This window comes from Dunckerocampus dactyliophorus, chromosome 2 (genome assembly GCF_027744805.1).
Source record: "Dunckerocampus dactyliophorus isolate RoL2022-P2 chromosome 2, RoL_Ddac_1.1, whole genome shotgun sequence".
Classification (NCBI taxonomy): domain Eukaryota; kingdom Metazoa; phylum Chordata; class Actinopteri; order Syngnathiformes; family Syngnathidae; genus Dunckerocampus; species Dunckerocampus dactyliophorus.
In genome coordinates this window covers 24,929,239-24,946,192 of record NC_072820.1, presented here as the reverse complement: position 1 = coordinate 24,946,192, position 16,954 = coordinate 24,929,239, and the positions used below count along the sequence as shown (strand labels likewise).

At 39.5% G+C, this 16,954-nt stretch overlaps 2 protein-coding genes across 2 annotated transcripts in view; one reads left to right on the top strand and one right to left on the bottom strand.

The window, feature by feature from the left end:
- Nucleotides 1-608: 608 nt before the first annotated feature.
- On the top strand, nucleotides 609-16,444 carry tmem70 (transmembrane protein 70). Its single transcript, XM_054767788.1, has 3 exons — nucleotides 609-850; nucleotides 1,581-1,680; nucleotides 3,183-16,444. Exons 1-3 carry the CDS (start codon nucleotides 677-679, stop codon nucleotides 3,617-3,619), a joined length of 711 nt encoding a protein of 236 aa, XP_054623763.1. The 5' UTR covers nucleotides 609-676; the 3' UTR covers nucleotides 3,620-16,444.
- The window catches only part of LOC129177065 (junctophilin-1-like), a 36,786-nt gene continuing 31,492 nt past the window's right edge, over nucleotides 11,661-16,954 (bottom strand). Inside the window, exon 7 of the mRNA XM_054767786.1 lies at nucleotides 11,661-14,289. The gene's annotated coding sequence lies outside the window, so the exon portion shown is untranslated. The remainder of the gene's footprint in view (nucleotides 14,290-16,954) is intronic.

Sequence of the window (16,954 nt, the reverse complement as noted above, 5' to 3'; positions counted from 1 at the left end):
GATACTTGAGAAGCACTGGGCTCACCTCTTTCAATCACAAGCAAAGATGGAAATATGATGAAACAGATGGGCATTTGTTTTTTGAACGGTTTATTATTGCTTGAAATAAAATCAATAAAATAAGCAGAGAAAAAAGCTATTTTTTTAGGATACGATAAAAACACTGATTACAATATAAAATACATTCATAATGTATTCATTACCCATGCAAAACATTACATCAGAATTCACTATTAAAATCTGCTCCACAGACTGGACAGTAAAAAAAAGCTACTGAAAGTTCAGAAAATATCACAAATGTATTTAATCTTCCTCTTTCAAATTATTTCTAACATATACTGTACTCATCACTTCATGTTTTGGTTTTTATAAGTTATTTTGTAATTCTACTGTTTGTTTAGTCAATTGTGTGCCTTATTGCTAATGACTATCTATGTTAAAAATATTTTTTAAAAAACGAAACACTATTACATAACACTGGTCTAAGACAGTCCCGCAGAATGCACGTTTGTGCATAATCTCCAGAACAGTAGGGGGCGGTAATGCACCTAAAAACTGATTTGGCTAAACCACTTCCGCTGAACAGCAATTGTCCCAGTGGACTTGCCGTCGCATTTCCGCAGTGTCCATCGCTTCGGATGTTTAGTACATTTTGGAAAGTCATTTAAAAAGAAACATGTTTTTTGTCAATAATCTGCGTAGGGCCCGCGTTTGTTTTATTTCTAAAGTGGTCAGTCAGACACGCATTGTTGCTTCACCAAGTGGATACACTCCGATGTTTTGTTTCGGCGGACTGACTGGAAATCAGCTGCATGCGGTCAGAAGGACACAGCTTCATCTGAAACCAAAGGTACTATTGTATTCAACAATATTATTGAACTACAAACGCGTCAACCTCGCGATGGTGTGTAACAAAAAGGGCAGTGTCGTTTGCGCAACCTTGTAAGTAAGGTGGCCGACATCAACGTCCAAACACAGAAGCTCCGGTTTTTGCATGTTTAACTTTAACATCTAACTTTCTCCCACGCTGCAAAGATGGACTTATACTGTATTTTTCCCGTTTTTCTTTCATCTCACATTCGGTCCCAAATGCTGATACTATGTAGGATTTATGTAGGATACTTTGTAAGATTTGCTGACGTTATTGAGTGCTAATGTGCATACTTGTTCGGTGCCCCTCAGCGAAAAACAAACTCCTGGCTCGTACTGGTGGATGGTAGGTCTGTGTTAATTTGGTGCTTTTAATTTAATGTTGTTCCCGGCTTAGTTTTACACAATACATAATGGATAAGATAAATTAGATCACAATAATGTACATATGTTTTGCTGATGTGTTTTTGTGATGTCATGCCAAGCTATGGAGAATGACCGACAATCCTTTTGCCGGCAGCCCAGGCCTCGCATTGTTTAAGAGATGGACTGTCAACTGGTTGCTAGTCTTGTGATACCCGGTGTCTCTTCAATGGATTAATCTAAGGATTTATGGCTGATTCTTGTCAATCCAGGAGACTACTACTGATGCAACTGCATCTCTCGCTTGTCAAGTGGATGGGTGATTAATAATGTTTTTATTAATGCAGGTGCAGCCTCACGCTCCCTCCACCTCTTGCCTCTCCACCACATCTCGATCTGATGACGGCAGTCTGATTTACACTGGCAGTCTTGGAAGGGCAGTCCGTGGTGAGTTGCTTTGTCACACTTCAGCCCACCTGCAAGAAACTAAATGCACTTGCTACATTGCAGTTTACCAATAAATCAATAAATGTGCTTTATAATTTGACATAAGTGGATTCACTTATATGGGTTATGGTTTGTAGCTTTTTATACAAGACTCCACTGAATGTAATTCAATCGTCATATCGCGATACATCACAAAAATATTGTGATACATACATTGTGGTACATGGTCCATACCTCCCAACCCTAATATTTTTGTATTTTTCAATATCACTCTAGCGTAGCTGTCTCTTTCACTCTCTCACGTCACAGTGCTTTTCATCCGTGCATTTAAACACTGTTGAACGCATACACAACAATGGATAAGAGGTAGCACGCAGTGTCTTGTTTCGAGAAGCAGAATGCTTTACTTGTGACCCCACCAACTAGCCGGAACTACTTTCTTAAACACGAAAAAACGACCAGAACTCTGCTCACAGGGCGAAGGGGGAGAAAAGTCACTATTGATGCTCTACACTGCTGATGGGGATGCTAGCCACAGGCATCGGCTTTGAAAGGCATTTATCGACATTTGCCAATCTCACGGTTTTTCATGGAAATTAGCTGATTAGTGGCCGATCGATCAGGAACCTCTAATATGTGTGTGTGTGTGTATACAGTATGTGTATATGTATACTGTATATATAGGGCGCGTATCCGTTATGGATAATGCATTTGAAACGAGTACAGCTTGTCATTATCCTTAATTGTCATAAAGGGGATTGCATACTCAAGAAATGACCTGCAAGTAAAGGCAAGGGCCATTGACGTGGATGTGACACATTTTGATTGACAGATTATAAACATAAAAAAAAGTTAAAGATTCACTTTGATCTCAAAGATGTAAACAAACATAGATAGTAATTACAGTATTTTTTTTCCCTATTGTCATGACGGAATGGAGCCACAGCAACGAGGCTGAAGAGCTGTGGGTTGCCTAGAACATTTTTATGTAGCGCAACTATTCTTTTTTTCCACAACCTCAGACTTCTCAGCCATGTGGTGCCATGTTGAACTTACAGTGACCAGTATGATGGAGTTTGAGAGCCGTAACACCAAATGTATCTAACACACCTGCTCCCCATTCACACCTGAGACCTTGTAACACATGACTCATGGGAGAAAAATGAGTGATTGGGCCAGTTGGTACAATTTAACATAAGGCTGTATCACTGCCAGTAAATGTGCACTGTTATCCAAGCTGTACACTGATGACTTTACACTGTAGCAAAGTGTCATTTCTTTAGTGATATCCCACGAAAAGATATGAAATATTAGGGGTGATGTGACATACTGTATGAAAAGAAAAGAAATGAAACTTTTAACTTTATTATTGGAACCCTACTGTTTTGTTGACTAACTTTTTATGGTGCGTTTTCAATACATTGTGGCTAGATCACCTGTTAATGGAAAGGTAACAGGACTTCCTCTTGACAATGACTTTGTCTTCCTGTTTGGTGTCCTAGGGGTTAAAATGTTCTCTTACAGCACCAGTGGAGCCAGTCTCTTTCTCATGCCGCAGATCCTCTTCAAGACCGGACTGGGAGTCCAGAGCCTCACCGTGCAGCTAGCTTTCTGCGGCGTTATTGGCTTTTTCACCTTCCTCACCCCTGTGCTCCTCCACCTCATTACCAAGGGCTATGTGATCCGTCTGTACCACAACCCAGACAGAGACATTTACACCGCCATCACCTACAGCGTCTTCCTCACTGAGCACAGGATGGTCTTCCATCAGAATCAGGTCAGGATACCAAATGTCAGCAAGATGTTCACCACGTTCTATGCCAACGACACAGGGCTGCTGGTGAACCCTGACCTATTCCCCTTCCCTCAGGACTACAACCATCTTATGGGCTATGATAAGCCCTTTACCTTCAGCATGGAGGACACTGACAGACAGTGATTGATAAAATGATATAATAAAATGATGGTGGCGATACAACAGACCTTGCGGAACACACGCAAAACAATTTTGCTGTTGTTTTTGGGGGGAACTACACAGTGTGCACAATTATTAGGCAAGTCAATGGGGCAGAAAAGAGATTTAAGACTCTAAGAAGTCAAGAACTGTAAAGCATCTTTCATAGGGATGCAGCACTCTTGAAATTGCCAAGATATTAGGACATGACCACAGAGCCATTACATGTTTTGTTGCAAGTGCACAAAAGGGTCGCAAGAAACGTGTCGAGAGAAAAACATGCGAATTAACTACCAAATGTTTGAGAAAAATCCAACCTGAAGCTCCCAGGAACCCATCCTCCTCCAGTGCTGTCATGTTCAGGACTGAAATCTACTTGGAGTGTCCAGAAGTACGGTACATGGTGTTCAGTGCTCAGGGACATGGCCAAGGTAAGAAAGGCTGAAACCCGACCACCACTGAACAAGACACACAAGTTGAAAGGCTATGACCATGAAATATCTGAAGACAGATTTTATGAACGCTTTATGGACTGGTGAGGGATGGGCCCGTGGCTGCATCAGCAACGGGCAGAGAGCTCCACTCCAACTCAGACGCCAGCAAGGCAGAGGTGGAGTACTGGTAAGGGCTGGAGTTATTAAAAGATGAGCTTGTTGGGCTCTTTGAAGATTGACTCAAACTCAATTACCAAACCTACTGCCACTTTTTTTTAACACAGTGGTACAGGAAAAATGTGCATCTTTCAAGAAGAGCATGATTTTTATACAGGACAATGCTCCATCTCACACATCCAAGTACTCTACTGTGTGGCTAGCTGATAAAGGTCTTAAAAAATAATGACATGACGTCCTTGCTAACCTGACCTCAACCCTATTGAGTACTTGTGGGCCCTTAAACGTAAGATATTGTAAGTGAAAAAAGGTCCACCTATCTGAACAGTGTCTGGGAGGCGTTGGTTGCTGCTGCACAAAAAGTTGATGGTGAACTGCTCAAGAAACTGACAGACTCCATGGATGGAAGGCTTTTCCTTGTTATTGAAAAGAAGGGTGGCTATTTTTGGAAATCTCAGAAATATTTATTTGTAAAGTTTGTGTTGTTTATCATTCTGGCTTAAAAAAATGAAAATAAAGTTGTGAGATGGGACTATTTTTGTTTTTCTTTGAGTTGCCTAATAATTGTGCACAAAGATATTCTCAACAAATGCCAAAACCTCACTTTTTGAATTGACCAAGAGCACTGTTATTGTTAAACAACAAAACTATTAATAATGGAAATTGCCTAATAATTGTGGACACACTGTACTAGGGCTGCAGCTAAACATTATTTTCTTAGTCAATTAATCAGGAACTTATTTAGGCTGGGGTCGGCAACGTTTTTGCCATTTTGCCTCCTCTTCCAGTAAAGAAAAACTAGTCAGCAGCCGCAAAACATGACACAGCTTCTAAACCTTTAAAAGTTAAAATGTTTCTAATTTGTACCTGTTCCGACAGAGCAGAAAGGGCATGTGTAGGCCTAATTTGAAATAACAGAAATGCTGAAATATGTATGCCTTTTTGAGTGGTTCCCGTATTTGTGTCAAATTAAAACTAAGTAGCCAGCTTTAACATTAAAAAGCCCATCAGAATATCGTTTACGTCACTTGACTCATCACAGGGAATTCAATATGCTCGTGCTGAATTAATGCAGGGGTGTCCAAAGTGCGGCCTATGGGCTGTTTGTGGTCTGCAGCTGCCTTTTTATTGGCCCTCAGCACGTTGTAAAAATTCAATTAAACAAGAAAACAAAAAAAAAAAAATCAAAAGAGCAGTAGTTTCACAAGAATAAAGTCAATATAAAGAAAAAGTCATAATATTAAGCGGGAAAAAAGTTGTAATTTTATGAGAGAACGAAATCTTAATATTATCCATCCATCCATCTTATACTATCCATCTACTATTGAAATAACAGTCCTCTGCAGAAATCTGAAATCCATAAGCAATAATGTAATTCATCAGAAACAATAGGGTGATCTGAAAACTGAAAAAAATCTATATTAATGAATACCTCCCAAACATAAGTTCAGCACAAACACAAGCAATAATATGACAAAATATCACCCCTTTCACTACACAAAAGGTACGAAGAGTGACAAGAAAAAGTAATAATTTAAAACAATAGTCTGACAGAAGTGTGGGTTATGGAATCAACATGAACAGAGGAAGAATTGGCACGGGGTGAGTTGAGGACAGAAAAAACTATAAGAAATGCAATAATACTTACTTGTGCGCTAGTACGGTACTGATGTCTGTCTGAATCTGTGTCGTGTGGATTGTAAACGATATACAGCCATTAACGATGCTGCAACGATTTCATGCATTTATGGATATACTGTAGCTCGAAGTACAGTATTTTTAGACGTGTGCTAACAATAAAGATGACTACTTCATTCAGAAATATCTATGAATTATTCTTCTCATGGCTTCTAAAAGAATGTTGCCGAGTTATTGTTCTTGACTCTAGAAACCCGCACACGTGTATAAAGGTAAACTTCAGCTGGCTGACTTTTTCATACAACTTCTCTCTGTTAGCTAGCTCGACCTACCTAACAAGCAAGTGTAGCATTTAGTTATCAGGCTCCTCTGTTATTGAACTATCTCCTCGACTCAATCTGGAGGGCAGACACCCTCTCTATATTTAAAAGTAAACTCAAAACCCACCTTTTTGCTAAGGCATATAATTAGAAGTGACACCTGATACACTGATATACTCCGCTATGTTCCTTGGACTAAGATGAAGACTCTCCTGTTTTCTGGCTTCATCTATATCCTTCTACTCTATTTTTCTATCTCAATGCAACCAGTCGAGACAGATGGCCGCCCCACAAACCGTGGGTTCTGTTTCACGTTTTTTCCCCCAGAGGGAGTTTTTTCATTGTTTTCATTTATGAGTGTGACATTCATGTGTAGAGTACCATGAGATAACTGTTGTTGCGATTCAATTGACTGAGACGATATTGCACCAAGACACCACATGGACACCATTTTCCTGTTTTGCCACAATATTTCTTGAATTCAATAGTGTTTCTCGCCTTCTTTATCAAAATGAACTTTCTTTGGCTTAATTTTGGGTTACAGTATTGAGGTGAGAAGCAATTGAATATTGAATTCAAAAATCAACTCCCGTCAAAACAAGAAGGTGGTGGTGGTTGATCTCACTGCCACATTGTGTCTTTGGGGACAGTTGTCAAGAATCACGTCTTCAATGAAGGTAATAGTAACATCTTGTGGAAAATTTCCGTTAGCACTGGTGGGGAGAAGAAATAAACTGCTCAACGACAGATCTATCTTTTTGGGTATTTATTCTGTAGAAGGGGAAGACAGTTGGAACAGACAGTTGAGTCTGCCGCAAGTGTCCCCCCAAAGGACAGGACAGGAGCATAGTTATACAAACATGATCAGGACCTGTTGATGTGGAAACGCCATTGGAGAAACTTGTTTTGGGGACAGAACGGCTCAAGCCACAAGCAAATAATCATAGCAAAGCATCGTTTGTTCTGCTAGCAAATCAGTCTGACATTAGTGCATGTTAGCAGAAATACTGTATTTGTTCAAATCTGTTGACCTAATGCTAAAATACAAGATTTCCATCACAAACCTTAAATGTTCATTTATCCCTTTCATTCATTTATATGTACTGTATTTACTGTAGATGCATTTAATTTCTTTTTCCTGCATGTAAAATCATAATTGTAAAGCTTTAAGAATGTGTTTTGGGTTAACATTTTTGGCTTTCTGGAACAGATTCGTTGGATTTACCTGATTTCTGATGGGAAAAATGATTTCGGTCAGAATCAGACCTTCTGGAATGATTTAATTACGCTAACCAAGGTTCCGCTGTATGTGCATATTTAAGCAATTTTTAATTTTTTTTCCTAAATTAAGTCTTTTCAAGTATAAAAATGACAGAAGGAAGTAAAATACAAATACAAGGCATTCAGGAGACATATTCAAAGACGTTGTGATGATTTGTAGTAATCTACACAAGTCACTAGGTGTCAGTAATGTTATTGTAATGTTGGGTGAGACACAAGTACCAGACTTGATCGCCCGAACAACAGGCTTTTATTGCAGTTTTGAATGATTTCACAACAGGCACAATAACCCATGCACAATAACAGCCCCTAAACACGGGCTCTTGCAGCGATAACCCAAGCCAACTCAACTCTGAACCCCTGACGTCACTTCCTGTCCGCCCCCTACTCAGCTCCCCTAACACTGAAGCACATTTACAGCAATACACACAAGCACCAGTCTTATTTATGTCTAACTTTACAACTATTTATAAATAAGGAATCCTACTTGGCGGTAATTCACTTATCACAGTTGGGTATGGAACCAATTAACCACAATAAACGAGGGATTACTGTAAATGTGTATATTTTATGTCCAGACTTTCGGGTCACCCTGTGTAATTAAAGAAAAAACCCAAAGTGATGGCGGCATAGCAAATATTGGTTTTAGTCGGACGTCCAACAGCAGCAACACTTCAACTTTATTATCACCTTTTGAAATTTTTATTATCAATATTCACCTGATAATTTTGTAAATATTTTTTTTTCATCTACCAATTAAAAAAACAAAATAAACAACTATGGGATGCAAACGGCCCATGGGCCAGACTTTGGACACCCAAGCTCTAGTATTAGTAGTAATAATAATAATAATAGCAACGCACACACATATAATAAAAAAAATACATAATTAAATGAAATAACATCAAATTAACAAAAATGTCATGATATATTAGAGAAAATAAGATGTCCTGAATAAGTAGGTTTTGAGTGTGGATTTTAAGAGAGGAAGAACTTATGTTGCAGATGCCCGGTTTGAGAGAGTTGCAAAGTTTGGGAGCAGAGCGGCTGAAAGCTCTGCAGCGGGTGGGACGGTGAAGTGGACGGAGGAGGAGGATCTGAGGGAGCTAGAGGTATAAAAAAAGGTGTAAAAAAAACGTGACAGTTTGAATTTTTTCACAAAAAATTAGATGAACACTTTCTGCTCCTTACAACTGAGCAAGCGCCAACAAAAATAAATACGGGAAAATAAGTTCTTTCCAAAATTGCCTATACCGTCCATGCGCTTTCCACACTGTGCGAGAGATAGTATACAACCAGGACAGCATTTTTATTTACCGTAGTTCTTTTTTTGGACGTACACATTTTATAGCTTCAACAGTGTTTAAAACTACACAATGATCAAATGCTCAACATGACAATTACTAGAGAGTGGATTCATCTGCAGTTGAACATCACGAAATACAGCTATATAAACAATACAATTATTACATTTTGAATTTTTATTAAAGGATGACTTTTGCAAAGCTTCAAGACTGGGGTGTCCAAACTTTCTTCCGAGGGCCACATACTGAAAAATCTAAGGATGTGAGGGCTATTTTAATACTTTTCAATTAGCAGAAAGGGCTAAAGCCAATCCAAGATCATTTATACATATGGAAAACATTCTGGTTGTTGGTATTAACATTTAAATTCTGTCCTTTCTTTTTGTAGCTTTTTGACATTTTTGAATGTGCCAATGGGCCACAAATGGCCCCCGGGCCGTTCTTTGGACACCCATGCTTTAAAAGTTGTACCAGTACACTCCAGAGATTATGACAATTTTATTTGGAGGCATAAATCAGAATAATACAATGAAAAGCTTTTCCCTGTTTGGATGACAGCCTTACTTTTTCTTTAAGTAAGTAAAATATACAGTACGTTGATCACGCTAATTAATAAAAAAAAATAACAGGTGAATAAATACAAATTCTGTAGTAATAGAACTTAACCCCCCCGGCCCCCCAAAACAAACATTGTTAGTCAACGTGATTTGTGTTGAATTGTTGAGCTATGATGATTGACTGCCACCTACAGGACAACGTTAGCGCCACCAGATGCAGGCCTAGCGCTCCATCCTGCACGTGCATACAGTACTTTCGGCACATTTCAAATGTGGCAATACTGTATCTAAAGTGCTATTTACTTTACAATTTCTGTTAGGTCCGACTTCTACCACTTGATTATGTTTTCACAAGAAAATGGTTGCATTTCCGATGAGCCCTATCGCCACTTGTTACTTTTCGTTTACTTTCGGCAGCCAAGCGGGGATATTTTGTGTCTTATGCTGGCCTAAGACTAAAAGGTTCAGTTTGACTGGTCTTTAACAACAGTGTTCCGTGTACTTTTTAAGAGTACTTTTCCTTACTAGTACAATGCAGTTGTACAATAGATACCAGCTACTTAAAGACCTAAGCCTTTTTTCTGACAAGAAACGTTCACTTTTACTAAAGTCAAATGCAGTTTGCTTTTTGTTGTACAGGATGCCCCAACGCCTAACGTTTGCAATATAAATAAATACTATAACATGAATACATAGAATGTATGAATATAATTTCATATTTATATATTTACATTTTATTCAGATATTTTAAAAACTATTTTCAAATTAATTACATGTTTATTTTAATGATTTTCAATAATTTCAGTTTTCATTTACTAAGAATGAATTTCCCTGTTTCTGTAATGTACAGTAAGTACATGATATGTGCAAACTGCATGTCCAGACTTTAGGGACACGCTGTCTATGTATTGTCAAATATGATAGCAATGACCGAAACCTAAAGGTAAAATAATAAAATAGTAAACATAAGACAAAATCAAACTAAGCCTGTTGACTTTCCTCATTTCAACCAAGCATGCATGCGATCAACTTATGGTGATCATCTGTACAAAGAAATGAATTCTGTGAGCGGTATAGAAATGAATGGCTGGAGATTAAGACAACTGCTTGTTAGTCATTTTGTTGTTACTGACTGTTGTTTTTTTGTCTGCTTGCCTCTAATTTGGCAGGTGATATCAAGTCAGTTGGAAAACCGCTCGTAGTACCGAACGCAGTGCTTTTGAGAAAACTACAGTGAACAAGGCTGACAGATTATTTCCCTGTTTGCCATCACTGGAAGTTTGCATGGATCACCAACTTCACACAGATCATTAAAAAATAATGAAATAATGAAGTCCTGCAGGTCACTTCCACACATACACAGTACACAGATAGCTGAATAATAAACAATAAATATAGCAACTTCTAATCAATCCATGTCAATGTCAGACTTAAAATAATGTACAGATTTAAGCCCCACCCATTTGCGGTTAAACCACGCCCACTCTCGGTTTCTGCCCCGCCCACTCCGAGTACAGATACGACACAGATAGTTTAAATGGGTGAACAGAAGTCAAACAATGATTGCTAATCTAGCTATACAGATGAACTCAGAACATTTGATTGAGCATGCATAGCCCCGAAAATTTGCAGGTTTGTAGTAAAAAAAAAAATCATATTCACCATAAGTGGGTAGTATGTTATGAATACGTGATAATACAGGTAAAATGTACAGCATACATGTACCGGTGTTTAAAAAAAGCCCACAATTTTTACTTTCATGACTTTACTTGTTTTTTTTTGTCAAGTGCTGAGATTACGCACTTTGTTCGGCGGTCTTTGCACACACCAGTCAGTAGTTGGGTGTTTAGAGTCCATCTGTTCATGGATCAAATTACAGTATCATTCACTCGCTTAAAACGTGTAAAAAGTTCCATGTGTTGAATTGGGCTGCATGATGGCGTAGTGGTTAGCATGTTGGCCACACAGTCATGAGATCTGGGAGAAGATGGGGCGGCATGGCTCCGGTGGCAGAGTGGTCGTCTCCCCACCTTAGGCTTGCAGGTTTGATCCTCAGTCCTCCCGTGATCCATCCTTGGGCAAGAGTCTTTACAGGTGCTCCTGATGCTGCGTCATCAGTAGGTGAATGTGCTAACAGTGTCAAAGCGCTTTGAGATGGAAAAGCGCTATACAAGTGAAAGACCATTTACCAAGAACTGGGTGTAGTTTGTTCTTCCTGTACTTGGGTCTTCTCCGGGTACTATGTTTTCCCCGCACATGCACAAATATGCATGTTGGGTTAATTGGAGACTCTGAATTGTCACTAAGTATGAATGTACTGTAAGTCTGCCTATACTGTTGGCTGGCGACCTCTTGCCCAAAGTCAGCTGGGACAGGCCCCGCAGCCCAATCAGCTAAAAGCTCCATAAAATTGATTGATTCAAATCACAAGCACCTAAATGGACAAAAAACAAGCCAACAGTCAGAAATCCAGCATATATCATGAATAATTTCATAAAACAAAATACTAATGTGACAAACTTGCCCTATCTTGAAAGCTAACACTTACAATAGTAAAAGTATCATTCCTCTACCAGTAACTCAAGTATTAGCGTTTACATGCACCAAGTTATTATTTATTCTTTTTGGCTGAAAAGACATTATCAGTATAAAGACATAAACATGTAAGCTGTACATGTTACCTGTATAATCACCTATTTGTAAATTACTGTCAATTAGGGTGAATGAGATATGATCCGGAAAAAACAGACTAAAAAAAACAACCATTTTTCACAGCTGTGAATGAATGAATGAAAGAATGCACGGGGATCCACTGTATTGTTACATTGTTATATTTATACAGTAATCCCTCAGCACTGAATTTCGTGACTTCACTCTATTGCAGTTTTTGAAAAATATATTGGCAAATCACTGGTGGTTGAATACGGCCTGTTTGTAAAAAAAAAAAGAAAAAAAAAGCATATTTAAGCAAATGTTCCTTTTTTCCCCTCCAGATAAGATATGCCTTTATTAGTCCCACATGGGGAAATTCCAGAATGAAGCATTTCCAAACATATAAATGGCTAAATGAATAAAAATACAAAGATAAGGCATTCAGAAGCAGTTATGTAGTATTGTACACTGGTCACTAGGTGTCAGTAATGTTACTGTAATGTTGGAGAGACACACAAGCACCAGACTTGATCGCCGAAAAAAAAGCTTTTTATTGCAGGTTTGAACGATCTCACAACAGGCACAATAATCCCTAACACAAGCTACTGTTGCGGCCGTAACCAGTGCCAAGCTAAAACTCAACTCTGAACCCCTGATGTCACTTTCTGTCCGCCCCTGCACCCAGCTCCCCTAGCACCGGAACACATTTACAGCAACACACACAAACACCAGTCTTATTTATGTCTTATTTTCTCTTATTATGTCTACTATATAGGGTAATATGAGTGTAAAGGTGACTCTAGGCGTGTTATTTCATGTCTAGAAGGCTCTAATAATGTTAAAAATTGTATTTAGAAGGTTGTAAGCCAGTTTTCTATGCTCCAACTACAAAAATATTCCATTTATAAAGAAGGAATCCTACTTCGCGGAAATGAATTTGTCACAGTTGGGTCTGGAACCAATTAACCGCCATAAACAAGGGATTACTGTATTTATATATTGTTACAGTATTTACAAACTCAGGGAATAAGGGCTTTGGGGGCAAATGGATTTAAATGAAAGCCAATAGTAGTTTTTTCTTTTATTTTTGCACTATTGACTCAAACAATTGCATGTAAGAAAATTGGTATCATTATGGGAATCAGCAGTACCGGCCCTGTATTTGCTTGGTATCAAAGTGATACCAACAGTTCCCGTATTACCCAACCCTTTCAGAAACCTGCTGGCCTTGACAGTGCAGATAAAAGAGACATGAAAAGATCAACAGACATGCTGGTAGAAATAGAGTCACTCTCCCAGGACCGGCGGGAAGAGAATCAGTCGAGCGCTTCACATTCCTGCCTCCGACCCTTTTCACCCGCCAACACGTCACTCTGTAAAACGGTACGGCAGCTGTTGGCGTCCATCAGCTCAAAGTGCGTCGACAAACATATCCAGTGCACAACGCACACACCCACAATCACACACAAATGTCAGAACCACCGAGATACACACAAACCTGTGTTCAATCCTAGTACACTTGTGTTGATATTTTGTGATAGACAGTTGGTAAGCAGTTTCACACATAAAATCACAATATCTGCAAGGCTGCCATACTTCCCAGCTGGCATAACAAACGGCCAGAATGGTGCCGTGTGATTGTGAGGCGTAGTCTGACTGGTAAGTCATTGAAAAAGCACATTTAATGGTAGGACACACTGAAGCAATAGCAAGCAGAAGTGTGTTTCTTCTAAAAGGCAAATTCAAAAAGGGTCTTCATATAAGCTGGATGAGGCACAAACTTTATTGCAGCATTGGAAACGTTTCAAATTTCAAGAGGTGCTGGGTGGAAATGGAGCATTATAGATGAACCATATTCAAAAGACTGCAAAGGCGACGGAAATTGTAGCCCTCACACTCACTCACATTCATGGTCCATGTGTGCGCTTGTTTCGAAACCTGATCGAGAACCTAACGCTGAGGCTCAGGTGTTGTTTTCTCTCTCGTTGCCAACCAGAGACCACTTGCTTCAACTTTCACTGCCTTCTAAGTGGAGGCACAAATCATCCCCAGTCCAATCAGGTTGCGCCGAACACCCAAGAGTCATCTCATCCATCCAGAAATGATGGTGGTGGTGTTGGTTTCGTCTTTCTCTCCCACGTCTTTTTTTCCTCTTGCTCCACATTCTTTTCTCGCTTCCTTGGCTCATCTATTTTCAGTCCTCCATTTTGCACGTCTGCCATTCAGACGGGAGCCACGTTTGAAAGGTCCCTGGCCGATGGAGAGAAACTTGGGCGTGAAGTTTGGGTAAATCTGAAAGGTCAAACAAGTTGTCAAAAGGAGGAAGTCCATTAGGAATTTTCAGTGTATGTTTATATATGTTGTGCGTACAGGCAAATACGGGAATTTATAAATGAAGTGAATTAAAGTGTCTAACATGACAAGTTATTTGTTATTTTTGGTCATTTTGTCTGAGTTGAGTAATACTGCAGAGAAAATAAGTGTTTGATCCCCTGCTGATTTTGTACAAAGATATGGACAGTCCAAAACGTTTATGGTAGCTTTACTGTACCTGAGCGGGACGGTTCCCCTTCTGCCCTCCCCTACCTTTCATTCCCTTATTGCAGTGTCCTGATGTACAACTCTTGAAAAGGTCCCGATGTGGAATCATCGCTGCGTAGGCCCGCCTGAAGGAACCACCACCAGTTTAGATTGTTTCTTCATGTTTTATGCCACTTCTGTTGACCTCCTGCTTTTCCTGCACTTTTTGCAGCGTGATTCACCTTCTTCCCTGCCTGACCCCGTTGCTTCGTTCGCTGCCCAGTCTTCCCTGCACTCCCCATCGAGGAGTCCCTCCACCCCTGTTGACATACTCTAAGTATCAATAAATTCTAGTCTTTTGCTCACACTAAGGTGTCTCCATTTTGGAGTTCAGCAAACCAGCCAGTACCAATCCCTGCCAGGGACAGAATGTAAAAAAATGTCTGTATTTGACAGAGAAAAAGACATATTTGATCCCCTACTGAACAGTAAGCACTGTGACCTCCAACAGAGCGGTTATGTGTCCATGAAACACACAAATGAGTCCTGTCCCCCCAAGAACGTACGCTAATCTCAAGTCATTACGCAGATAAAAGACACCTGTTACTCAAACACTCTGTTTCAATCAAACGTCTGCACCACCATGGGCAAGACCAAAGAGCTGACCTCATCATTTGTAGACCTCTGTACAAGACTAGAATGGACTAGAAGCGCATGAAGAATAAGTTTGGTGTGAAAGAGAGCACTATTGGTGCAATCCTTGATCAATGGAAGAAATCCATCACCTTGGGTCTGGGGCTCCATGCCAGATTTCACCTGGTGAGGTAAGGATGACTTTGAGAAAAGTGAGGGAGTAAACCACAATGACAAGGGAGGATATGGTTGATGATGTCAAGGGAGTTGGGAGCGCAGTCAGCAGGAAAAGCAAGAGCAAAACACTTTGCTGTAATGAATTTAGATCCTGCAGTGCCCGCAAGATCCCCCTGCTCAAGAAGACACATGTACAGACCCATCCGAACCTTGACACATGACAACACACAAGGCTTAGGAGAGAGAAGAATTTGAGTTCACCAACAGCATCCTGACTATCAAACATGGAGGTGGAACCCAAAAATCCCTCCTGAGATGTGTGCAACCCTGGTGAGCAACCACAAGAAACGCCTGACCTCTGTGGTTGCCAATATATACGACTAAACCACCTTATGTATTGGGATCAAATACTTAAAAAATACTTGTACAGAAAATAGATTTTTAACCTTTATTTAATGTTATTTTGTCTGCATTTTTTCTACATTCATCCCTGTGATCCAATAATCCCTGCATAAAAAATCAGGACTGTCCATATCTTTGTAAGGGGCTAAACCAATGGTTCTCAATTATTTTCTGTCATGCCCCCACTGTGGGACAGAAATATTTTCGTGACCCCTGATTTGAAATACTATTGAGAAACTGCTAATATTTATTTATTTATCTGTACTGTACAGACTGAACTCAAAACTCAAACCAGCGAAATGCAACAAAATGGAGAGCAGTGAAGCATACAAGCATATTCAAGTGTCAAATTGCATGCTGAGTACGACAAAGTCATACATGTTGGCAGGTCTGCACTAATATTGAAAGTGCTCCCTCTCTGTCATGCCCTCACAGACAGTTCACCGCTGCCCCCCCACAGGCTACTAAGTTTCTACTGTATATAGTTATTAGTGTCTGACCCATGCATAAAGTAAAAAGATGTGGGTCATAGTTAAGCTTGGTGGTCATGCGGGTTTAAGGTATGGCTCTGCAGGGGTTTGAACAGGTGATACTTTAATGCTAATCCACCACAGCAGAATCATATTGGACATTTAACAAATAACATTTAAAATGTGCTATTTGAAGGTCCTGTTTTCAAACTTCAAATATACTATGGTGTGAAAAAGTGTTTACCCTTTCCTGATTTTTTTTTTTTTTCATTTTTGTCATATTTAAATGTTTCACATCATCAAACATATGTAGATAGTAGTGAATGACAACACAACGGAACACAAAATGCAATGTTTAAATGAAACATTTTATTACTAAGAGAGAGAAAAAAATGTAAACATACATGATCCTGTGTGCCCCCCAGTTAAAACATAACTTAACTGAGACTAATTGAGATCTACCAGTCTGGAAAAGGTTATAAAGCCATTCCTAAAGCTTTGGGACTCGCCATTATCTAAATATCGCAAAAACATGTGATGAACCTTCCCAGGAGTGGCCGGCCAACCTAATTACTCCAAGAGTGCAGCGACGACTCATCCAAGAGGTCATAAAAGACCCCACAACAACATCCAAAGAACTGCAGGCCTCACTTGCCTCAGTTAAGGTCAGTGTTCATGACTCCACCATAAGAAAGACACTGGACAAAAAGTTCCAAGACCAAAACCACTGCTGAACAAAAAGAACATTAAGGCTC

Coding starts and splice junctions, on each gene's coding strand:
- tmem70 (XM_054767788.1), top strand. CDS start 677: ATGTTTTTTGTCAATAATCTGCGTAGGGCCCGCGTTTGTTTTATTTCT. Junction 851..1,580: donor AGCTTCATCTGAAACCAAAG/GTACTATTGTAT, acceptor TTATTAATGCAG/GTGCAGCCTCACGCTCCCTC. Junction 1,681..3,182: donor TCTTGGAAGGGCAGTCCGTG/GTGAGTTGCTTT, acceptor TTGGTGTCCTAG/GGGTTAAAATGTTCTCTTAC.